General features: G+C 36.3%; 4 protein-coding genes across 4 annotated transcripts; 1 reads left to right on the forward strand and 3 right to left on the reverse strand.

Moving 5' to 3' along the window:
* Positions 1–12,606: 12,606 nt before the first annotated feature.
* CORC01_04105 (uncharacterized protein) lies at positions 12,607–14,206 on the forward strand (the record flags this gene model as incomplete). The annotated part of the gene is made up of 3 exons (XM_022615753.1): positions 12,607–12,853; positions 12,920–13,925; positions 14,008–14,206. The coding sequence occupies 3 exons, from the start codon at positions 12,607–12,609 to the stop codon at positions 14,204–14,206; spliced, it is 1,452 nt and encodes a 483-aa protein (XP_022477709.1).
* A 491-nt stretch (positions 14,207–14,697) lies between these two features.
* Positions 14,698–17,094, reverse strand: CORC01_04106 (phosphoribosylamine-glycine ligase; the record flags this gene model as incomplete). Its single annotated transcript, XM_022615754.1, has 1 exon — positions 14,698–17,094. One exon carries the CDS (start codon positions 17,092–17,094, stop codon positions 14,698–14,700), a length of 2,397 nt encoding a protein of 798 aa, XP_022477710.1.
* A 974-nt stretch (positions 17,095–18,068) lies between these two features.
* On the reverse strand, positions 18,069–21,333 carry CORC01_04107 (RNA polymerase III transcription factor tfiiic; the record flags this gene model as incomplete). Its single annotated transcript, XM_022615755.1, has 5 exons — positions 18,069–18,490; positions 18,565–18,909; positions 18,981–19,211; positions 19,273–20,110; positions 20,173–21,333. 5 exons carry the CDS (start codon positions 21,331–21,333, stop codon positions 18,069–18,071), a joined length of 2,997 nt encoding a protein of 998 aa, XP_022477711.1.
* A 1,234-nt stretch (positions 21,334–22,567) lies between these two features.
* On the reverse strand, positions 22,568–24,523 carry CORC01_04108 (SAM domain-containing protein; the record flags this gene model as incomplete). The annotated part of the gene is made up of 2 exons (XM_022615756.1): positions 22,568–22,596; positions 22,654–24,523. The coding sequence occupies 2 exons, from the start codon at positions 24,521–24,523 to the stop codon at positions 22,568–22,570; spliced, it is 1,899 nt and encodes a 632-aa protein (XP_022477712.1).
* Positions 24,524–26,603: the final 2,080 nt, after the last annotated feature.

Here is a 26,603-nt window from a genome sequence, read left to right on the forward strand (position 1 = left end):
TAAATAAATTCTTAATAAAAATAACTAAAAATAATTGTTAAATCTAATACGAAATTAATTATTAAAAAAGTTATAGAAATTATAGATATAAGCTTAGCTTAAGTTTATATTATATATAAATCTTATATATTATTAAATAGTTCTTTTATATTTAAGACTAATATTATAAAATCGGTCTTTTAAAAGTAAATCGATTTTTATTTTATTAATTTATATTTAAAGACCGTTTATTATCCGTCGGTCTTTTTTATTATTATATAACTTCCTTATAATTCTTTTAATTTATTAAAGTAATATATATATTTTTATTATTTAATTATATATATAACGAAGTAGCCGCCGTAGAGTAGCGGGGCAGGTCCCTAGTCTATTATATATATTAGGTCGTAATAACTAGCTTTTATTAAAGCTAAGTACCGTAGGCTTTGTACGATAAATAAAATACTAAGTAAGCGCCGGAGGGTTAAAAAAACATAACTACGTCTTAAAGGCTTATTTAATGCTACTAAGGCTAAAATAATCCGAATAAAAAAGGGGGTTATTAATATTAAAAGCGAAAATATATATTAAAAGGATACTCATATAAAAGGGGTTAAATCGCGCAGACGGTAATACGATAATTATAGAAAAACTAAATATAATATATAAATATATTAAATAGTTTAGGAGACTTTTAAAAAAGAGGCTAATAAATAGTTTTAATTAATTTCGTACGATATAGCTTAATTAATTTATATAAATAGTAGGAGGGTATTTAAAAGTAGGCGACTTATTATAATAGGTGACTCGCTATGCATATACGTTAGCTTTAAAATACCGTTTTTTTTAAATATAAATATAACGGGGGCTCCCGCTTTATTTACGAACAGAACGATTTTATCGTTCGTTATATTTTTAGTAATATATTTATAAAGCTTATCGAGCTATTATTTATTTAAGGGGTATATTAAGCTATAAGGTGGTTTTATACCTTTTTAGAAGTTAATAATATATTCCGCTTTTTTAAAAATAAACGGGTTCGTTGCTATATCTTTATTAAACGTTCTTCGTTTATTTATAAATTTTATTAAGAAGTTAACTTTTAATAAGTCCTCTTTTTTTTTTAAAGATTTTATAAAGGTTTTTATATTTATAACTACTTTATATATATAAGAAATATATATCGTTTTTTTGTTTTTTACGATTTTTTATACGAACGCCGTTAGTTTTATAATTAAAATACGGTTATAATACTACGTATTAGTTTTAATCTCGATTATTATATTTTTTAATTTTATTAATCGTTATAATAAAAAAAGGTTACTTACCCTTATAGGCCGAGGGGTATTTATAAATAATTAACGTATTTTCCTCGGCCTTTTTTTAAAATTTATTAAAAAAATATTAATTAGTATATATATTTTATTTTCTTTTTTTTATTATTAAATCTATATAAAAAAAGGGTTTTTATATACGCTGGTTTAAAACTTAGCTTTTTAATTAATTAAATATTAATTAAATTAATTTAAAAATAACTATTTATATTTATAACGACCTCTTTTTTAAAAAGGCTTTGTAATATAAACGCACGGCCTTAAGCTATAGTTTTAATAAATACCGATTCCGTTTTTAATATAAATAATATCGGGGACCGGCTTATATTTATTTATTTTTTAAATTATTTTAATTAATATGTTATGTTTTTATTTAGATCGTATTTATTAAAGCCTTAAGGACGTTTTATCGTAAGCCGATCGACGTATTATTTAAAATATTAAAATAATTCGATATAATATATCTTTATTTTTTATATTTATAATAAATAATTAAAATAGTTTATAATATAGCTGTTTAGTTCGCTAGTTGTTTAGCGAGATATTTTTAAAAACGGTAAGTTTTATTAAAAATAATAAAATATTATAAAGATAATATTACGAAGGTTAATTTTTAAGACGGTGCGAATCTTTTTATAAATTTGATATTTTTTTTAAGTTTTTTTTTATTTTTGCTCCGCGATGCGTTATTAAATTAATTTATATATAATATATAAAGTCGTTCCGTTTTATAAGCGATTAATTTAAGTTCGTTAATAGGGATTTAATATTTAATTATTTCTTTTTATAATTTAAAAAGGAGTTTGAAAAAGTAATTATAGGCTTTTTCTTTATTTATATCGACGTATATACTTAAGTTATTATATATTATATTCTATTTAATAAAAAATTAAAATAACGTATTTTTTTTTTCTTTTTATAATATTTTTTTATATTCCCTTTTTTATATTTTAAGGTCGATATACTTTTAGTAAATAAAAATTAAAAATGTCTCTTAAGTAATCTCTTTTAGGAGGCTTATCTAGTGGTTTTTTTATTAAGTTTAGATTATTAAAGTAATTTTAAATAGGGCCTATTTAATCTTATATCCCGCTAAAGTTTTAAAATAAAAATCGTTCGCTTTTTTAATAATTTTAATTTAATTATTTATTTATATTATCGTCGCGTTTTTATTAAAAAGGCGGTAATTATAATTAAGAAGTTTTTTATATTTTTTATATTTATTTTTTTTTATAAATTAATAAGCTATAATTTTAGCGATCGATTTATAAAAATCCTTTCGTTTTTCTTTTAATATCGTTATAAATTATAAAATAACGGTATTTTAATTTATTATTTAAGTTTTTAATACGATACCGTTTTTTATATTATTTCGTTGGGGTAATAATAAAACGTTTTACGGAATATATTTATTATTAAGACTTTCGACGTCGTATTAATATTAAATAATAAAGTCGTTAATCGGATTTTTATTAGCCCTCGGTATTTTTTTATTTATTAAATAAAGCGTTCCTCCGACCGTCCTTTTGTTAGCGATACGTCGGCTTTAGTTTATTATAATAAAAGACTTTTATAATTTATCGATATTCGTATTTATTTAATTAAAAGATTTAGGCGTATTATTACGACCTAATATATATAATAGACTAAAGACCTGCCCCGCTGCTTTACGGCGGCTACCTCGCTATATATATAATTAAATAATAAAAATATATATATTACTTTAATAAATTAGAAAAATTATAAAAAAATTATATAATAATAAAAAAGACCGATGAACGATAAGCGGTCTTTAAATATAAACTAATAAAATAAAAATTAATTTACTTTTAAAAAATTGATTTTATAATATCGGTCTTAAATATAAAAAAACTATTTAATAATATATAGGATTTATATATAATATAAACTTAAGCTAAGCTTATGTTTATAACTTTTATAGTTTTTTTAATAATTAACTTCGTATTAAATTTAACGATTACTTTTAATTATCTTTATTAAAAACTTATTTAATAAAATTATAATTGATTACTAAAGTTTTATTTATTTTACGATTTATAAATAATAGTTTTATTAAAAGTTATTTTTATAACGACTATTATTTATAAATATCGTAGCCCCGACTTTTATTAATATAAACTTTATTACGATTAATTAACCGTAATATTTTAATTATTTTTATTTAGTAAATCGACTTTATAAAAACTTATTAAATAATACGAACGATATTTATTAAATCTTTTTTTAATAAAAATAAAAAGCCTTAGGTTTTAAATACTAAGCTAATTTAAGTTAAAAAAGATATAAAAATGCTTAATATTAAGTATAATTTTAATAAGGACGCGGTCCTTAATAAAATAATATATATTTAAATACGCCGTATTATTAATTAAAATATTTAATATAATAAAAAATTAACGGACCTTTTTAATACTATTACTACTTAATTAATAAAAGTTTAAATTAAAAACGACCGCGATATTATTAAAATATAAAAAATATTTAACGTTATATTTAAAAAATTTAAAAATAAATATTAAAAAGTTTTAAACTTTACTAATTAAATAAATACGTTTTAAAATACTACTAATATCGTTACTACCCTTTTTAATAAAAAATAATAAAAACTTAAATTTAACGTACTTATTATTTTTAACGGGACCTTTAGAATTTTAAAAAGATTCTTAATTTAAATTAAAAACTTTTAAAACTTTTATTAAAAAAACTTTAATAACGAAATTAAAAAAGTTATATATACCGCTAGTTTTTTTAAAAAATAAGTTTTTAAATAATTTAAACTTTTTTAAAAAAAGTATTTTAAAAAAAAGACTTTTAATAAATATTTTATTAAAATATAAAATATTTATTATAATTTCGATAAGTTTAAAAAAGCTTTTAAATTATCTTTTTAAAATCTAAATAAAAAACGATAAACCGAGCGTAATATATTATAATTTTAATAAACTAAATTAGTAAAAGACTATTTAGTTAAGTTTAGACGTTTTAATACTTAATTTAATCTTATTAACGATATTAAGATTTTTATATTTTATTAAAAACTAAAGGATAAAGTTAAAGACGAACTTATTAAAATTAATAAATTAGACGATTTCTTTTAATATACTAAACTTATAATTAAAATTAATAACCGCTTTTATAAAAAAAAAAAATAATAATAATAAAAACCTAATTTAGGATATAAATATTAATAATAATTTTAACGTAATTTTAATTAAAAATACCGCTATAACGAGAATAATAACCCTTAATAAACTACTATTTATAAATAATATAATAGACTTATAAACTTTAATATAGTAAAATAAAACTAATTTTATTAAAAAAAAGAATTTAAATATTATAATTACGATAAGCTAGGATATATAGCTAAAGATTATAAATAACCTAAATAAATTTAATAACGACCTATCCTTAAAAAATAGATTAATATTATTTCTAAAAAAATACCCTATAAATTACTTTTTTAAAATATATATTACGACGATAACTACCTTACTTACCGAAATAATAAAGAATAATTAAGATAATACCTTAAGAAACCCTTTAATAAAACCCTTATTATAATAAATAAATAAGAACGTTTTAAAACTATTAAAAACTATAATAAAAAGTATATTTAAATATTATTAATAATATATAAAATAATTAAAATATAACCTATTAGCTTTTTTAAACGAGTATAAACCTTTACGATAATAAGAAGTAAATTAAAAAATAAAATAGTAATTAAAACTAAAGACGACCTATTTTAATTAAAAAATAAGATTTTAATTTATAAAATACGAATTTTAAATAAATTTATTTATATAATACGACGAGTATTTAATAAAATAATTTAATATTATAAATATCGCTTTTTAATAATAAAAAATTATAACGAAAATTATATTTATATTTTAATTAGTTATTATAAAGCCGGCCGATTATTAAAGAAAAAACGATTAAATTTAAAAATAATATTTACTTTATTTTAATAATAATTTTAAAAATAACTAAAAATTAAAACGAAAAAAAACCTCTTTTAATTAAAATACGAAATTAATAAAAAAATAGATATTATATATTTAATATATAGACTTTAAACGTTAAAAAAACGTTATTATTAACGTATTAAAGAACTAAACGAAGTTTATTATATAATAAACGCTTATATTTTTTAATATTTAATTATAAAAATAGTTTTTATTATTTTATAATAGCGATTATATAAATAATTTAAAATAATAATAAAAAATAATATATTCTGTTTAAAATAAAACTTTTTTATATTTAAAAAAAATATTAAGTTAGAAGATTTAAATAAAGGAATTATTAACGATATATTTACGGAATTTAATACCGAGGGATTAAATTATAACCCCTTTTTAAATAATATTAATATATTAAATTATAAATAATTAATAAGTTAATAATCGCTTTATAATTCGGACGAACCTTGCGACGTTATTTAACAACGTACTTAGTTAGAAATCGATTATAGGATATTATTTAATATTAACGATTTTATTATTAAAAAAGAAGTCGATTTAAATAAGTAATTAAAATAATAAGAATCTATAAACTTTTAAAGAGAACTAAATTAGCTTACTAAGGACTTAAAAAACTACCTATATAACCGACATATTTTAAATATATAATTTAATATTAAAGTATTTAAAAACTATAAATTATTTCTTAAAAAAAAAGAACCTATTAATAAAAAAATAAACGATATTTATAATATTATTAATATACTATATTTACTTATTAAAAAATAAAAGTGTCCTAATTTAATAATTAATTACGAACGGCTTATAAAAAAAAACGGGTACTAGCTTTTAAAATATTAAAAAACTAAGTATGTTAATTATAAAAGAATAATAAAAAATAGCTAAAATAGATAAGTTTTTATATTTTATAATACTTTTTAATAAAGAATATTTATAATTTAAATTTTAAATAAACGGATATAATATAAATGTTATTATTAATAGTGGCGTTTAAAAAATCTTTATTTTATTAAAAATAGTAAATAAGTATAACTTATTATAAATACGAAAATTAAATTTATATATTTTATAAACGATAAAAAAAAAAAATTAATTATAATAACGGATATATTAATTAAAAGACTATATACTTTATAATATATATTAATAATTAATTAAAATAATTAAAATACGATATTATAGAGATCGGAAATACTAACGTTATTTTAAGAATCTTATAATTACAAAAATATAATTTATAAATAAATTAAAAAACCGGTTAATTTTATTAAATAAATTTAATTATTAAATAACTTAAAAAAAAGGTTTAAATAAGTCTTACGTAACATTTAATAAATAAAAATAAATTAAATATATCGCTTTTATTAAAATAATAAAACTTATTAAGATATTTATACTCGATATAAATAATCGAGGATCGGACTTATTTTAAATTATATTTAAAGAGTACCGGATTTATATAAAACTATTCGTTTTAAAAAAAGAAATAGGATTATTAAAATATAATAACTAAGATATAAAAATTAAATTAAAAAAAAGAATATAATTTAAATTCTATTTATTATATTTTATAAATTAACTTAAACGTAATAAATTTAATAAGTATATTAATAATAGACTTAAAAAGGGTTATATTAAATTATTATCTTTTTTAATAAGAATATTAATTTTTTTTATATTTAAAAAAAATAAAAAAAAGTTTAAATTTATAATTAATTATAAAAAATTTAACGAAATTATTAAAAAGAATTACTATTTATTACTTTTTATTATAAAACTTAAGGAAATATTATATAGAGCTTAATAGTTTACTATAATAAATTTTAAAAAAGTATTTAATTAAATTAAAATTAAAAAAAAAAACGAATAGAAAATAGTATTTTAAATTTATAAAGGATTTTATAAGTATTTAGTTATACTTTTCGGATTTATTAATATACCCGCTATATTTTAAATAATAATTAATTACGTACTTAGGGAATACGTCGATATTTTTATAATTATTTATTTTAATAATATTTTTATCTTTTTTCTTAATTTTAAAATATATAGAAAATATATTTATATAATATTTTAAAAATTTTAAAATATAAAACTCTTTATTAAGTTTAATAAATACGAATTTTATATATAAAAAGTAGATTTTTTTAGTTATATAATTACGTTAAAATAAATCTATATATAAGTATTTAAAATAATAATAATTAAAGATTAGTTTATATTTATTAATGTTAAAAACGTATAATTATTTTTAGGATTCGTTAATTTTTATCGACGATTTTTTAAAAACTATATTAATATTATTAAACCCTTTAATAACTTAATAAAGAAAAATATAACTTTTATTTAAAATAAAAAATATAAAAAAGCTTTTAATAAAGTTAAAAGTTTAATTATTTTAAAATTAATAATTATAATCCCGGATTTAAAAAAATTATTTAAAATCGAGATTAACGTTTTAAATTTTATTATAAAAGCTATTTTAAAATAATAAGATTAGTAAAAAGTATTTTATTTTTATATATTTTATTTTAAAACGTTTTATAAAATAGAATTAAATTAATAAATTTATAATAAAAAATTAATAACTATAATTAAAACTTTTAAAAAATAAAAACTATAGCTTTTAAAAACTAAATACGAAATTATTATTTATATAAATTATAAAAACTTTATAAATTTTATAATAAATAAAAATTTAAATAAATAATAAATTAAATAAAGCGAATTCCTATTTAAATTTAATTTCCGAATTATTTATTAAAAAAGTTTAAAAAATAATAAAATAAATATTTTTAATAAACAACTTAATTATAAAATTATAATCCTTAAGGAAATATAAATAATTTTTAAATATAACGATAAAAATAATTTTATATTTATTATAAAACTTTTTATAATAACTAAAAAAGTTAATATTAACTTATTTAAAAAAATAATTCTTAAATTTATTATAAAAGTTTATAATATTTAAATATACGGTTATTAAGGTATTATAAAAATATAAAAACGGATTTGTTAATATTATAATAAATCCGTTATAAGAATAGAAATCGTTAAAATTATTAAAAACTATAATATTTATAAAAAAAGTAAATATAACCCTTATAAACTTTATAAAAAGCTATAACTACTATTAATATTACTAAAAGTATAATATTTAATTTTTTAAAATTTTATTATTAAATTATTAAAATTTAAAAAACTATTTATAAATATATAATATAATAGTATTTTAATTATCATCGACCGACTTATTAAGTTTATTTATTTTATATTATATAAAATAAATAAATAATATTAAAAAATTAATATATATTTTCTTTAAAATAATTATTATTAACTACGGTTTACCTAAAGAAATAGTTTTTAATAAAAATAAATTATTTACCGCTAAGTTTTAAAGATTTTTAATTTTATAACTCGGTATAAATTATAAACTATTGACTTTTTTTTATTTATAAATTAATAAATAAATAAAAAAAATTAATTAAATTTTCGAAATATACCTCTACTATTATATAAATTATAATTAAAATAATTAAATATTATTATTATTAATAGCCTAGTTTATATATAATAATATAGTTAGTAAAAATATAAAAAAATCCTTTTTTTATTTTAATTATAAATTTTAATTAATTATATATAAAAAAGTATATAAAAAATTATAAATTATAAAAGCCGTAATAAACGTAAATAAATTTAAAAAGATTTAAAAAAAAGCTTTTTTAAACTTTAAATTTATATAATAATATATAAAAAAATACGCTAATAAATTAAAAATTAATAAATTAATTTTAAAAAAAAGAGATAATATATACCTCTTTCGTTATAATATTAAAACGAAATAACTAAACAATAAATTAAATTATAAAAAACTTAAACCTTTCGAAATTATTAAAAAAGTCTTACTAATTAATTTTAAATTAAAACTTTTAAATACGATATAATACTATTTAGTTTTTTATATTTTATTTTTTATATTAATATTTAAAAGCTTATATATTAAAAATCGTATTATTATTAAATTTAATAAACCGGAGTACGAAGTTAAATAAATTATCGATTACCGAATTTAAAAAAAATAATAAAAATATTTTATTAAATAAAAAGACTATAGATACGAAAATAATATATAAAAACCCGTTACGAACTTTTAGAACTCTTAGTAATTTTTTAAAAACTATTAAAAAATAAAATTAGCGGTCTTAAGGACGCGAACTTATTATTAAGTTTAAAAAAAAACTAATTTATATTATTAAAAACCTATATAAACTATAATTCTTTAACTATTTTACATTTATATATATTTAATATAAATTTTAAAATATCGGATTTATTTACTTTTTATATCTTTTAAAAAAAAGTCTTAGCTTAACGATCCCGTATTAACTTTTAAATCTTTTAAATATAAAATAAATAATTAATAATAATCGTTATTAATAATTAAAAACGGGCTAACTCTTCGTAAAGTTTTAAAAAAATTTTACTTATTTTTTTTTTTATTCTTTTTATTAAATATTAAGTTTTTAAATTATAATTATTAACAATTATAAATATAATAAAAAACAAGAAATTAAATTATAAATTAATATTATTAATACCCTATTATAAAACTTTTTCGCTTTTATATAAGTTCGATAATAAAAAAACCCCTTATTAAACCGATACGTAATTTTAATATAAAAATAATAAATATAAAGTATATCGGTATTAACCAAACGAGTTTTAATAAATTTTAAAAATACTAAATGCTTACGATCTTTTATTTTTATTTTTTTAAATTTTATTTTAACGTTCGATTTTTTTATGCGATTTAATATAATATTAATATTATAAAAAATAATAAATTAATAACTTAATAGGCCTTAATTTAGGCTACGGATATTTATTTATAGGTCTATAGGACTAGATTTTTAAAAAGGAGATTTAATATTACGATTTAATATATATAATAGATTAAAGACTTGCCCCGCTACTTTACGGCGGTTATTTTATTATATATATAATTAAATAATAAAAATATATATATTATTTTAATAAATTAAAAGAATTATAAAGAAGTTACGTAATAATAAAAAAAATCGATAGATAATAAACGGTTTTTAAATATAAATTAATAAAATAAAAATCGGTTTATTTTTAAAAGATTAATTTTATAATATCGGTCTTAAATATAAAAAAACTATTTAATAATATATAAGATTTATATATAATATAAACTTAAGTTAAGCTTACGTTTGTAATTTCTATAACTTTTTTAATAATTAATTTCGTATTAAATTTAATAATTACTTTTAGTTATCTTTATTAAAAACTTATTTAATAAAATTACGATTAATTACCAAAGCCTTACCTACCTTACCACTTATAGATAATAGCTTTATTAAAAGCTATTTTTATAACGATTATTATTTATGAATATCGTAGCCCCGACTTTTATTAATATAAACCTTATTACGACTAGCTGGCCGTAATATATACCTTCGCCGCTCCGTCGGTCGTTATATTTATTATTTTTAAATTATATTAATATCTTTTATTCTATACTAATCATATTAATTTATAAAAGTTTAAAAATTATAAAAATATAGCTAAGTATTTAGATTAAAAAAGATATAAAAGTAGGCTTATTATAATTTTAAAACTTAAGTTTAAAAATCTTTAAAACTATCGCCGGTTCTTTAGAATTTAACCTAGCCCGGCAGGGCCGAAGATTCGCCGAGCCGTCGCTACTTGAGCGTAGGGTGGCTGTGCTAGTGTGGCGCGCGGCAGCGGCATCCTTACAGTATAATATAAACTTAAACTAAGTTTAAATTTAAATTTTTATAACTTTTTAATAATTAACTTTATATTAAATCTTATAATCGCTTTTAATTATTTTTATTAAAAACTTATTTAATAAAATTACGATTAATTATTAAAGTTTTATTTACTTTACGACTTATAAATAATATTTTTTAAAACTATTTTTACGATAATTATTATTTATAAGTATTGTAGCCCCGATTTTTATTAATATAAACCTTATTACGACTAGCTAGCCGTAATATTTTTATTATAATTAACTAAACGTAATACGTAAGTTTTATAAAATAAAGCTTTAATTTAATAATTTATTTTAAGTTGTAATATTATATATTAAACCTTTTATAATATTATTTATTTTACTTTTTTATATTAATTTTTTTATATTACTTTTTAATTTTATTATTTTTTATAATTAATATATTTAACTTATATATTTACTTAATTAACTTATAGTTTTACCCCTTTTATTAAAAGTACTTTTTATTAAAGAGGCTATATCAATTATATATAATTAAACTAATACTTATTTAAATATGTTTACTAATTTATTTTCTAAACGCTTTTAATTAATATATTTACTTAATTAATTTATAATTTTTTTTAATAAATAAATATTTTAAATTATAAAAATTAAGTCTTTATATTTTAAGCTTATTATAATATATAATAATAATATTTCTATAAGAAGAATTAAGTTTATAATTATTATAAAATGAAAATATAAAAACATAATTATTTATTTATTTGAAAGAGTCTTTTATAGTTTAATTAAATAGAGATACTAGCCGTGGGCGCTCAGTCGGGCGGTTAGTAGGCGTATGTAAGCGGCTAATATACCAGCCATACGTGGCTGTGCCCTGAACCCCCTGCGATAAACGATTATCAACAGCCCTAGTCCTTGGGCCCCATCCTTAGGCCAATAGACTGACTGGCAGGCCGGCGGGCTGGCTAGCGTCCGAGATGTCGTGGTGCGGATCGCGGCTACTTCACAATCGATCAAGTCACATAGGTTCTATTCTACTGATCACAAGGCGTAAATGCTGTCCAACAGATAATCTTTCCTAGCAGAAAGGTAAGCGGCACAAGTAACTGCCAACGCCCCGACACGAATAGACGATAACTTTTCTTAACAGAAAGACACACAGGACATCTTTAACTATAACGTCCGTTTCACGGATTTACGCCTCCTGCGACCACATATAATGATGGGGATGGCTCCATTTTCAATGTTTCTATTACTCATAGACCCGATTGCGCTATCAATCCACAATAAGACATGATGAAAGAGAAGAAATCGTCTGTCGATGCCGCCATGTACTGATTAAAAGACCTTGGAGGCTCAGGTCATATGTCAATGTGTTTGACTAGAGCCTCTTTCCCCATTTGTCTCCCTGCAACCTCTTCCCGCCGATAAACCTCCATCAACGCATGGTAAAGTAGGTAGTCTTTGAAAAAACCGCTACTGAACCATGTCCGAAACCGCCCCATACAACCGGGACCCGGAGCACACAGGCCGTGGTCCCATATCCGGTCCGGCTCCGAGCCGTATCTCGAGTACCATCCCGAAATCCAAGTCTTTGTTTCGATCCGTACCTTTTCAGATTCTCGCCGCTTGTGGCGTCTCCTTCACGGCCCCTGGCATGTGGGATGCCTTGGGTGGGCTCGGTGCCGGCGGCGCAGCCGAACCGTACGCTGTGAGCGCAGCCAACGCTCTTGGTATGATCTTAACCCAACAACAAGCTTTGCATTAGATTCATTCCCTGGACTAATTTCCTTGCGAAGTGTACGGCCTTTTCGCGGTTGTTTGTGTCGCTGCGGGCGCCATCAACAACCGCATCGGTCTACCGTACGGGCTAGCTTTAGGTGCCATAGGCTATCCGCTCTATGGTGCCGGCTTGTATACGAACAACGTCAGTGCCAACACTTGGTTCATGTTGTTTGGTAGCGCCCTCTGCGGCATCTCTGCTGGCTTTTTTTGGGCAGCTGAGGCCGCCATTATCATCGGCTATCCTTCTCCTGGAGACCGAGCATTCTATCTCGCCGTCTGGCAGACAGCTAAGGCCGCGGGCCCCATCGTTGGCGGTGCCATCAACCTAGGCTTGAACGCCAACCGGAAGACTACGGGTTCCGTCTCGTCATCGACTTATATTGTCTTTATTATAATCATGTGTTTTGGTCTCCCCATTGCACTGTGTTTGTCACCTGCCAATAAAGTCTGGCGCAAGGACGGAACTGTCATCAACACGCCGAGAGCTCCAAGTTGGGGGGCCGAGTTTAAGGCCGTCGGAAAACTGTTCTCCAGTCGCAGAGTTTTGCTTCTACTGCCAGCCTTCTTCATTAGTTACTTCTATAATGGTTTCATGAGCACCTGGCTCGCGACATATTTCACCGTTCGCTCTAGGGCTTTTGCCAGTTTCTTCACCAACTTCGCGGGCATCTTCAGCTCCTTCATCATCGCCACGCTGCTGGACAATCAGAAAATCCACATCAAGAGCCGTGGCCGGATTGCCTTCATCTCCATCATTGTCATGCTGGTCGGCACATGGGTGTGGGCCACCATACTGCAGAAGCAGATTTATGACGCGAGTGAGCCGCCTGTCTACGATTGGTTTCACGGCGGATTTGGAAGGAGCTACGCCCTCGTCTTCTTCTGGCAATTTGGTGGTCAGGCCTTTCAACAATTCTTGTACTGGCTTGTCGGCCAGTATGCGACGGACCTTTCAGACTTGAGCCGTCACACTGGCATCCTTAGAGGCACAGAGGCTTTGGGTCAAACCGTTGCTTGGGCGTGAGTCGTCCATATTTCTCTCGCTATTTCGCTTTTGATTATGCCAACATGGAATAGTTCGGATACTGACGACGCGCCACAGGATGCAATCTGAGGGCAACGCCAATCATTTTGTCAGCATTGGCCTCAATTTTGGTATCACAGTTCTCTGTGTCTTCCCCACCTGGCTGGTGCTGTCTGCGCTTGAGGGAAGCCATGAGGACAACGAAACCAATGCCGGAGTCAATGTAGTAGGTGACACTGTCGAAGAGGAGATCGGACCAAAGGCAGTGGCCAAGTAAGTAGTACAAGATCGTGCGTATATGCACACAGTGGTTGAAGAAGTGAATTCAAGCCATTACAACTATCCAAGTCGGTCTGCCTATACTTTCTAGATGATATCCCGATGCAAGATAAAGCATTGAAAATGAATATAGATTCCCCGAGTGAACAATCCAATTCGTGATAGGCGGGTGCCGTATTTTGAATACGTCGGCGGCATATCATGAGCTACCGCTAGCTAGGTCGCTCTGCAGAGCCGAGCTATTTACCCTGTAGCGAAGAAAAGAATCGCATAGAAGCCAAAGTCGCTGAATACGTCAAATGCGACCTTGTCTACTACGACCTACAAGAACGGCTGCTATATGAGTCTGGCATGGAACGATCAATCACTTCGTACGAGGCTCAGTAGTCATTGCGCTATATTGCGCAACCATGTGGTATATTTCAACTGTCTCTTTTGTCTAACGCCCAGCCTGATTTTCCTTGCCGTTTCCTGATTTCTTTCTCGTAACTACAACGCCCAAGTATCCAGATTAATCACTCTGCAGTGCGGCTCGCTGCCCGTCCTCTGCGCCAATTGTCCCAATCGAAGGACCTTCTCACCGGCAGCTTCAAGAGCTGCCACGGCGGCACTTTCCATAGCCGCATCTACCGCAGCAACCATGCCTACGCCAGTGTTGAAAGTGCGAACCATCTGGTACGGATCCACGTTGCCACTTGTCTTCAGCCATCTGAAGACAGCAGGCATCTCCCACCTGGTCAAGTCAATTTCGGCAGCGAGATGCTCCGGCAACATGCGAGGCACGTTGTCAATTAAGCCGCCTCCGGTGATGTGAGCCAAACCCTTAACCAGGCGACCTTCAATGACACCACGCAAGCTCTTCACATATATTTTGGTGGGAGTCAGCAAACTTTCACCCACAGTCTTGCCAGCATCCCACGGAGCAGGATCGGTGTATGCGAGACCCTCGCGTTCCAGAATGCGGCGGACCAAGGAGAAGCCGTTGGAGTGAACGCCGCTTGAGGCCAAGCCAAGAAGCACGTCTCCTGCGACCATGTCGTCTTGACGCGGCAGTCTTTGGCTATTGATCATTACACCAAGCGCGCAGCCCGCAGCATCGTAGTCATCCTTTTGGTACATGCCGGGCATTTCAGCAGTCTCGCCGCCAACAAGTGTGCATCCAGCATCGATGCAGCCTGCTGCCACACCTTCGACGAAGGCAGCGGCCGTGCTCATTTCGAGTTTGCTGCAGCCGTAGTAGTCCAAGAACATCAGGGGTCTGGCGCCCTGAACGACGAGATCATTGACATTCATGGCAACCAAGTCGATGCCCACAGTGTCATGCTTTCCCATTTGTTGAGCGATCATGAGCTTAGTGCCGACGCCGTCAATAGCTCCAACGACAATGGGGAGTTCGCCGTCCTTCAGCTGGAGGCCGCACTTTGCCAAGTCAAGCTCACCACCAAAGCCTCCAATCTCGGCATCAGCCCCCGGTTGCTTCGTAGCGCGTACTGCCTTCTTAATTCTCTCGACGAACTCGTTACCTGCGTCTACGCTGACACCAGCTCCAGCGTACGTCAAAGCTTCCTTTTCCTGCTGCGACCGGAAGGCACGATGGGCAATATCCTTGCGATAATACATCTTGTCAAAATCGACGAGCGTAAGACCTTGCTCATATGCCTTCTTCACCGCAGCTTCGAGGGAGTCTGCAGTGGCGTTGACTGCAATTACACGGCCGCCGGAAGTCTGCAATTGACCTTGTGGGGATAGCTTGGTTCCGGCATGAAAAACGGTGATATCTGGCGACGTTGACTGGTTCACCACCATGGGCGTACCCTTTGCGTAGGATCCAGGGTAGCCACCCGCTGCCACAACTACAGTGGCACTGTATTTCTCCTCAACCTTGATATCCACGCAGTCGAGGCGGGCCTCGTGGGCCGTGCAAGCCATCATGATCTCGGCCAGATCCGTTTCGGGAGAGAGGAGCGGAAGAACTGTTTGCGTCTCGGGATCGCCAAATCTGACATTATACTCAAGCACCTTGGGGCCTTGGCTGGTAATCATGAGACCAGTGAATAGAATGCCGCGGAAGGGATACCCCGCCTTTCGCATTCCGGTGATGGTGGGTTGAATTACATCCTCATCAATCTGGCGGATGAGCTCTTTGGTAGCAATGGTCGTCGGAGCGTAGCAGCCCATACCTCCAGTATTGGGGCCTTGGTCGCCATCTCCGATTCTCTTGTGATCCTGGGCAGGAGGAAGAGACAGAGTGTGGGTGCCGTCGCTAAAGGTAAGGATGCTCAGCTCGTCGCCAGTCAGGAACTCCTCAATGACGACCTCGTCACCGGCAGAGCCAAAGGTCTTCTCCACCATGATCTGCTTGAGAGCTTGCTTGGCCTCTTGCTTGTTCGTGGGGATGATGACGCCCTTGCCAGCAGCGAGACCGGTGGCTTTGATGACGACGTTGTGGGACACTTTCTCGACGTAGGCGACGGCCATTTCATAATCGGAAAAGTTCTCGTAGGCGGCAGTGGGAATATTGTACTCTTTCATGAAGTCCTTGGAGAAAGTTTTGCTTCCCTCCATCTGTGCTGCTTCCTTGGAGGGCCCGAAGCAAGGAATGCCGGCGGCACGAAAGTAAGCCTCAATTCCTTCGACGAGAGGAGCCTCGGGGCCGGGAACGACCAGATTGACAGACCGAGCCTTGGCGAGCTGGACGAGAGCGGGGTAGTCGTCGGCGGCGATATCCTCTACGTTTGTGGTCTTGGGACAGGTGGCGGTGCCTCCATTGCCTGGCACCGCAAAGATGGAATCAACACGAGGTGACTGGCTAAGCTTCCACGCAAGCGCATGCTCTCGGCCTCCGTTGCCAATGAGCAACACACGCACACTATCACCCGAAGTCATGGTGAGGGCGAGATCGAGAACGAGTAGCAGCACCAAGGGACCTGCAGAATGATTGATCAGCCTCGAGATAGAACGCCAAGTAGCGCAGACAGACACGGGGATAAGTGGTTAATCTAGCAGGGGGAGACAAACGGGGATCGCGCAATTAGACGTCTAAGTAACTTATGAGCCACAAGCGTGTGGAAGGCTAATGGAATCAGTAAGGTAAAGTACAAGAGTCTACCGTCTGTGTCTTGTGTGCAAAGGAACCATTGGTGATGGTAGACGGATGGACGATTGATTCGGCTTTGAATCGAATCAGTGACGTGAAAAGTTTCTTTGCTGCACCTCCACTGCCGGAGAGGGGGGGGCACCCGGGCGCGGGGCAGAACTGTTGCGACGCCGGCGCAACCAAATTCTCATCGAGACGTCTGCCCCTCCAATACTAACCTGGCCTAGGGCGGGGTGACAAGGGTGGGCCAAGAGACTCGAGAGGAAGATGAGAAAAAAAGGGAAAAAAAAAGAAGGGACTCTTGAATTGGATTAGCGCAAAACTTTCCATTGCATAGTGCCGTGGGGGTCAAATTACGCCGCTTGTCGTTAGGCTCCCTAAATAATACTCAAAAGAGCACCCAACAAGACCTAGAATTAATTGAGGATGTAGAGAGAAAGCTATAATATTCTTTTTATATTTTAGAAAGGACAATAATTCCTCTTTTTTACGTGAAGTTGTCGGTTTTCTCTAATGGGCTCATAAAAACCGGCGGTGTTATTTTTTACCCCTGCGTGCCGCCTACTTACTTACCTCCGTAGTAAGGCAATACGCACTCAGTCAGTCACCTTGTTACGTACATTCGTCCTTGGGTTAAAATGTTCCTGCCCAAAGTCAGGCAGCATGGAAAATAGACGTCCACTTTTTCTTCAGCACCTTGCACGTCTTTCAACAACACCGTCAAGTTCAACCACACTGATTGATACCTCTCTATCCCAGGGACCTATAGGACCAGCCGAGGCAGAACAGACTGCTCCAGCTCGTCAACGCTCCCACTACTAATGAAGAGTGCATACTCGTTGTACGCCGCATTGAGTATCACGTCCCGGCTGCTTGCGTTCCCCCATGGCTCGGCAGCCTCTGGGTCTTCGGCACCAACGACTTTTCGATACCACTCTAGAGCCAGATGATGCAGACCAAGCATATGGAAAGTCCTCGCCACACCGAAAAAGGCCTCCCTCCTCTCGTCCAGCGTTCCGGAGAGTTTGGAATGGCAGAATTCGAACACACAGGCGAATCCCTGCATGATAAGATATTGACGGTTATCGGCCTGCCGCTTGAGGGCGTGATGGATATATCCTAGTCCCACACTGAGACTGATCATGGGGTTCAAGGGGTCCAAAGTTCGCGCTCGAAGGAAGTAGTCTGGCACGAGCGTTCGTAAGTCAGCTCAGATAAATTTGTGCAAAGTGTGACGCGGTTCATGTGGAATGACTCACTCAGAGCAAAGGTGTAGCTGGTCGAGGTGAATAGGATATGCCCGTAGAGCATCAGCAAACAGGTATCGAGCTGCTTGGCCTCGGCAGTGCTGGTGCGATCACCGACTGCAACTTCATAGCCCCTGTCCGTCGGTGCCGCGCCAAAGTGAGAAGCATCAATGATCTTGATCTGGCGTAATATGTACTTCTGTGCAGGTCCTGAATTGTACCAGGATGCCGGAGACTGGCACAGTCTGCATAGAGCGGCGAACATGCGGTATGAATCCGAGTCCAGCTGCCGTACCTTCATAAAGAATCGGGCGACAGCTACACACATCTCTTCGTCAGAGAGATATATAGCGCATGCTGTTTTATCAGTCAGCCAATTAGTCATTCAGTCATGCTTCTCAAACGAGACGGGGAGGAGTATAGCGTACCCGCCCATGCGATATGGATCAAGAACATGTAATCCTTGGAGTTGACAAACACGATGGAATCTCGAGCTGCTTCGCAAACTTGATAGGCCTCCTCTGCACGATTGTCGAGGGCAAGGCTGATGGCGTAGTCAAGAAACAGCTCGAGCCATTCGCCGAAAGGGATCCCTCGATAGCCGTCATCTTCATACGCCACATTTATTCTCCTCTCGTCCGAGAGGGATGGTGCCATATCTGTGAAAAGTTAGCATGGGTGCACCGGCCGGAGTTGATCGGGAGCCGATGAGTGGCATACTTTTTGACAATCTCTCGGCCAGTTCAGATAGACCAGGCTGAGTTCGGGATGAAGCGCTGAAGACAACATCGTTGGCAGCCCCAAGAAACTTGAGGTATTTGTCCCAAGGATAGAACTTCCTAAAGGACCTGAACTCGCCCACGAGGTCGCCAGCAGCGGCCATCCATGTTGGTATCAGTGAGTGGTCGCCCGCTTGAATCTCCTTCTTCAGACTGCGCACAACCTCGTAGCGCCTAGTGAGCTCATCGGCCCGGGCCCGTTCTTCTTGCATCCGTTGATCGGGAGCGACCAGCCGCTTCGGGCGATATCTGGGGCGAACAATTCCGCTACTTGCCGGCCGACGCTTGTATTCCCGTCTGCGCCGGGATTTGGCACCATCGGCCAACCCAGAGCCTAGTGATCCCGATAATCGGCGATGAGAGTCGCCGCCAATGTCTCCACGGCCACCGCCGACGAGGCCTCCTTCGTCGTTGATACCTTGAAGAGCGATCGCTTCGGTCACGAGAATATAAGCCTCCTCCTCCTCCTTCGCCTTTTCATATATCGTGGCTAGTTCATAACGGGCGTCGATGTTGGTCTCGTCGACCTGGATGGCCACAAGAAAACAGTCCTCCGCCGCCACGTTATCGAACTTTCTCAGGTAGCAGCGGCCAAGTTGAAGTAGTAAAGTGGCGTCTTGTCCGTATATGGAATGACGCAGCAGTTCGTAGTAATCTAGTGCCTCCGGATGCCGCTGGACGGCGCAAAGTTCATCTGCAATATCTCGAACGAGGTAGGGAAACCCCTCAATCGCGGTGGCCGTAGCGGATTCAGTTGGATCCAGCCACCGAAGATGTAGCTAGTAGAATATCAGCAAATTCTTGATGCTCCTTAATCAACAGGACACAACAGTGAACATACATCTGATTCCTCCCCATCTCGGATCTTCAGCCGGTACAGAGCAAGACGGGCTCTGAATTCCAGAGGTAATCCCAGGCCATATGTATATGGACCGTAGGCAGACGGATTGAACGAGGGGAGTTCAACACGGCGGGTGTGATCACGGTCCCATTCTCTGTCATCGATGCAAGCATCCCACGTTTGATCGTTTCGTCGCCCGAGCAGCCAACGCGAAAGCGCCTTGAGATCTGCGATGGCGTTTGCAAAGTCTCCAGCGCAAGCAAAGAGTTCCACATAAATGCTGATGTCGTGCCATGACAGCTCCCCCTCCCCTTCCTGTTCGGTGCTTCGTGCATGTGCGAAGTACGTCTTGTAGGCTGAAACGGCCTTTTGGACATCTTCCATGCCTCCGGAGTCGGCGCAAGCCTCTGCCAGCCGTCTAACGACATCTATGTCCAGGGGGCGACGCTCAATGACGAAGGTGAACTCAGTAATAGCCTGGGATAAGAATCCCTGGCGGTGACTTGCTTCGGCTCTGCCCAATCTCGCTTCAAGGTTCGTTGGTTGAGCCTTGATTGCAGATGAGTAACACATAAGGGCCGTCTTGAGGGCGCCATCTTGGCCACCCTCGGCGAGGCTCATGGCAAAGGACGCACAATCCATCCAGGCTGCGAAGTCTTTAGGCCTTAGATGAGCAGCAATGACCATGGCCATCAAAGCCTGGTCATTGGCGCCTTCTTCCCGGAAGATGGAAGCTAGAACAGTCCATGCTTGATGAGTTTCGGCGTTGATTCTGATGATCTCAAATACAAGATCCCGAGCGAGGGCATAGTCTCCACTCATGAACGCCTGATTCACTCCCGCGAGACGAAGCTTGATGTCGCCTCGGGGCTCAGCAGCCTTTCGAGGACCTCGCAGGGAGCGCGAAGCATTTTTGCTTCTCGACATCGGCGGAGCACTCCTCAATGCTCCGTCATCGCTATCATTGCCGGCGCCAGCGCTGCCCCCAGCACCGTGGTGTGAATAGAGGAATTCTCGGACGGACTGTTCATACTTTGCGATATCGCCTCTGAGTTCCATTTCGTCTGAGTCGGCATCTGAAACGAGATCCTCATCGTTGTCAGTGACTTGATCATCGTCTCCAAGGTTCGCAACCTCTGATTCTTTCCATGCTGGGTCCATGATGGCTGATGTCGACAAAGCCAGCCCGTGTTGCTGATCGGTCGGATGGGTTGGGAACCTGACACTTGGCGAACGAACCGAGCTGCTGAAAAGGCAAATACTGAAAGGTATGAGTCCAGACGATCAGAAACATTTGTCTTGGAGATGTCAGTCGAGGGACGCCTGGACCTGCAAGTTTTTTTTGGTGGAAGGTATGATCAGATGAAGTGGCAGGAAACGAACAAATTGCCGTTTCGTTGTTTATTTTTGGTGGCAAACGTCGAGTCACTAAGAACCGTTCTGTGGCGCGGCGTGTTAGGTTTGACTGGGCGATTGGGAAATGATTCAGATGGCACATGGATGGCTGGGTAGCTCTACCTAAGGGAAACCATACCCTGCCATTGATGTTGAGCTGTTTCTCGATAATTCGGGCAGACTAGGTAACATGTCCAAGGTTTTAGTAGAGTGTCCCTTGAGACGCGGGGAGGCACAAGGGAAAAATTAAGAGTGAAGAGTGCGCTGTAGCAGGTCAGTGTAAAGTTGATCGAGTACTTCAAATGGAAGAAAGAAGGCAACGGACGTGCACCTGCCTAACCTTACATTCGCATTTTCCCCACCCGAGTTCTGACTTTGATCTTCGAAATACCTTTGCGGACAGCCATTTTTCGGCGGGTGACCATTCTTCCAAGCAAGGTAACCTACCAAGTACGAATTTTTTTTGCAACTTTGATCACATGATAAGTGTATGGGTGTACTTCATTCCTAAAGAATCATCTGTTCGTGAGAATCAGCAGACAGACTGATGGCAAAACCAGAGGTACGAAGATGACTGTCCCAAACTGAAGTTGAGCACTGGCACAATCGACGTGAGCAGCCGATACATGACTGCTTTCCATAGTCATGATTGTTTACAACAAATGAGGCTCTCATGAATAATTATCGGCGACGCACTGCAAAAGTGGAGGCACTCCCTTACGTGCAGCCGGACACAGACTGATATCTTCATATATATGTACAGAAGCACAGAGTGAACGAGAACCAACTCTCAGTAAAAGTTTACCTACACCCGGGCTACTATCTGAATACACATCCGCGATATTTCATGCTTACCACCTCGTTATGCTTGTCGTCTATCCAACAGCACATCGAGTCTCGTGGTCGCACGCGTGAATGTGTAAGTGTCCGTGTGTCCGTAGTGGCGGAGGGGTAACATGAACTGCGCTAATCTTCCTTGCGTCAACCCCCAAACCACTTTTCAAGCAATTTTGCCATCGTTTTTGGCCTCTGTTTACGTCATGTTAGCCCCGGTGCCTCAAATAGCTGGCCAAGAATGGTACCTACCTTTGACTTGCTCAAAGACCTTGAGCATCTTCCGCCGAGCTCCGAGAGCGTTGACTCCGCGGTCCTCCAAAGCCTTGTCGTCGAGCTCAATCAACTCATGCCACTTCATATCCTTGAGATTTTCCGTGTACTTGTGCAACCGCAGGCTCCTCAGCCAGCTAGGGATGTCCTGAAGCAGTGTCGGATCTGTTGGGTCTTCAGGCGGCTTTGAGCTGCCTCTACGGCCCCGAGGAGACCGGCCACGGACCATATCGGAGTGGTCTGAAAGGTATCCTTCGTGATTGCCTACACCCAGCTGGCCCACATTGACTGAGGGAATGCCATTATTGAGAAGAGGAGAGGCGCCATCATAGGCGCTGAGGAAGCCATTGTTTTGCGGAGAGGCGAATGCCATGGGCCCAAAGCCACCGGGTTGCATGGCAATTCCCGGCGAGCTGGGTCGAGACCGGTGTTGACCGAAGCCCATATTTTGTGCCTGCAGAGCAATCATTTGCTCGCGACTGAGAACCTGGCCATGCTCGTTGATCATGACCACGTTGGAATTGGGAATATGCGCGTTGTGAGGCAGACCTTGCTGGCCCGGAGCACCCGGGGCATCGTTGGATCGGGCACGGCGATACTTGCGAACGTCATCAAGAGCGAAGCGGTTATTGACTGTCGACAAAGCTGCTAGCTTCATCGCGGTGGCATTTGCGACCATGTCGGCCTGTGTACCGCTGGTATTGGCGTTGAAATTTGCAACGAGCGGCGTGTTGACCATTGACGCCCAATTGCCACCACTTGGATTGTACGGGGACAAGAGAGGAAGGTCTGGCGGCTTGTCATTGGTCGTCAAAGTAGTGTTCTGAATATTCTGGTTGCCCGAGATTTGCGGCGGGCGTGGAGATCTTAAACCACTCGACGGGGGCGGCTGGACGAACTGACCCATCGGGGGCTGACCGCCGGGAGCTTTGGATCCCTGGACCGACTGATCGCCTCCAGTCCACTGGTTTTGGCCATTGGAGTCGTGGTTGTCGGCAGGGGCTGCGATTGTCGGAGCAGCCAGGGACTGACGAGAATCACCGACAGCGCTGTTTCGATTGGAAGAGGGAGGGTTGCCTGTCTGCTGAGTGAACTTGGCCTTCTCGGTCGCAATGGCTGCGGCGGCGTCAGGAAACATTGCGTTGATGGTCGAAGGATCGAGTCCCGACTGCCGCTTGCCGGTCGCAGTGCTTGAGGGGCGGGTGAGAGAGTTCCGGGAGGAATCAACATTCAGCTTGTTCATAGCATCGCTCAGGCGGTTCGACATGGGGTCTTGAAGGGACACATCAGTTGACGGCAAGCGGGACAGCATGGTGTCGCAATTGAGCTTACCTTTGTCGAAGTTGGCCGGGGACAAAACGCCCGACATTGGGTGGTTCTTGCCCATTTGCTGTAGAACCTGAATAAAGAATCGAATCTGGACTTGAGTGGTTTGCTGCAGCAAAGCGTACAAGGCAGCAGTGCGCTCGGCCTCGCTGAGGACTCTGAACCACTGCTCAATGGCACTCAACTCGTCCTTGAAGTCCTGGTCGAGAGTGGCAGCGGCCATTTCTTCCAAGGTTGTCTCATACTGATCGATATCGGCAATCCACTGTTGCGCGATCTTGTCTTGGGGATCGGTATCGGGATTACTGTGGCCTTGGCCCTGCTGAGAGCCATAAAAGTCGGAAGACGGGCGAATTCGGCTCGAAGGAGATGCGTTGGAGAGCGCAGCCATATCGGCAGAAGCTCTAAGGTGGCTGTTGGCGCCCATGACTCTCGAGGAGGGGGGGCGGAGAGACGGGTTGGTGTTGGCCTCCGGGGTACTATTGCGGTTTCCCGCAATATGACTGCCAGACATGTTGAGCATTGTCGACAGACAGCGCAATTATAGCGAGGCAGGAATCGCGCTGGGAACGGCGGCGAAGGTAATGTCAAGGAGACGATGGAAAATTGACAGGTGGTAAATGAAACGATGCCGGCGACCAGTGAAGGGTGTCGTGTCTTTGTGTGGTGCTGGAAGGGGGGTCGGCCCGGGCAAGGAGGGACCAGCGCTGTTTCGAGATTTCGAATGACGGTAACGTCAATCGAATCAGCAAGCAGACGAGCCTAGCTAGCCTCTCTGACTGTGTGACTTGAATCAAGAAAAGAATGAGAGAGACGAACGGAAGCCACAGCAGCAGCTATCAGTGCAAATCCACGTGAGCGATTTCGATCGCTCGTCAAGAGTTAAAAGGCTCTTGTTGGCTTGGTTCGTTCAAGTAAGGCAACAGTCCCAAACAGCCTGTTCTTTTCCCCCCTGTGTCTTTTGCTGCGGCAGAGCTTAGACGGTACAAGTAATGAATCGTAGGGTACGTGTTCAGTGCCCAAAGCTCCTGCAGAAACCTGCTGACCTCAAAGGAGTCGGGGATTAAGTCAATTGGGGACCTGCTGCTTAACACATGTCTCTGTGTGGGGGTAACACGGTCTGGTTATCGGCCCAGGATTTCAATTTCTTGGGTAGGTAGCTGGAGAGTAGGATCGAAAGAGACGGGAGCCGGAGTGAGAAAGGGGGCAAGCCGAGGTTGCTGAGGTGCGAGTCGAGACGAGCCGCGCCGTGCTTTGTTCTGGTTTTTGTGTGTTGTTCTCTTCCGCAGTGAGCCCGGACGGCGATAGCAGCGCTGCGTTTTCCGATAGGCCGGAGGAATAGGTTGGGGGTGGCAGGAGGAGAGGAGGGGGTTACAGGCGGAATGAATTTCTGGCAAGCAGGCAAGAATTATTCAAGAAATGCTGCTTCCAGGCAGGTAATACGATATTCAAGGCTGGCGTCGTCTGAAAGTATTACCCAAGTGTTGCGGGTGGTGGGATCAAAAGGAGCGCTGCTTCGCGAATTTGCAGGAGACGTACTCCTTCATGTACTGCGCGGCGGCTGGTCAGTGGGAGAGGAGGGTTCAGCAACGTGGCGTGGTCGGCTGCTTAGTCAAGTGGACGGCCATGTGCACCCCTTACCACCTATGGTAAGGGAAGGCCCTGTTCCCTCCACCAACGCCTGGATTGCGGTTCCCACTGGTTCCCAATGAAGCAAACTACCCACCAGCACCTAAGGTAGTTGCCGATCTCGTTCTCTACAAGCCTTCCAGGTATTTCCAGTTTCAACGTTAGGTATCTCCAGAGAAGGAAGTTACGTGTCTTGCTTAGAACCCCTGCCTGGGCCTCGAGGGAATGGCAGAGGAGAGCGAACGCTACACGGACATGAATCCTGATCATCAAGCGGAGGTAGCTGCTGTAAAAAGGAAGGAAAAATGTAGGTGGCCTTCAAGAGAGGGTGCGAAACGCCGCATTGATCAAACGGCAGAGGCCGTCTAGAGGTGTATTGATTCTCCAGCCACCGCGCAATTTGCCCTGGGCGATCAATATCGCTCCCTCTTTTCCCAAAATACTACTTCCGCACTCAGTCACCAGTCGCGGCATCTCAATAACAACATATATTCATGCTGCTTTTACTGGGCATAAGCAAAGGCACCTTAGTCAATGTGAGGGGAACGAGGCAATAGGTACCCTGGCGATGCGATCTCATACCTCGCCGGGCCAGTCCAGGACTAACGGGAGACTGTCGGAGCAAAGCGGGGTCCTGGTTGAGATGGTAGCACCACACTCGATAGGTGGTCGAATAATTTGGAGGAGCCATGAAAGTACATAGAGCTACGTGGGAAGGTGACTGCACGGTTGAGTATTGTTCATTGATCATCGGCCGCATTGGGCTGCTGTGAAGAGCCGGCGCAGTGTTTTCACATAACCTGGTAGGAACCCTGGAACGAGCCTTATACTGCTCTTCACAGGCGATACAGTTGGCCGGTCCAGAACAGAGCCTCAACGCATCCATCATCCCTTTGCTACCGCCCAGGGAGATTCGTTTCTCTGACCTGACAATTCCCTGTAGACCTCGAAGCAGCACGTGCCTGTTTCTTGCA

This window comes from Colletotrichum orchidophilum, assembly GCF_001831195.1.
Source record: "Colletotrichum orchidophilum strain IMI 309357 chromosome Unknown Scaffold_26.1, whole genome shotgun sequence".
Taxonomy (NCBI): domain Eukaryota; kingdom Fungi; phylum Ascomycota; class Sordariomycetes; order Glomerellales; family Glomerellaceae; genus Colletotrichum; species Colletotrichum orchidophilum.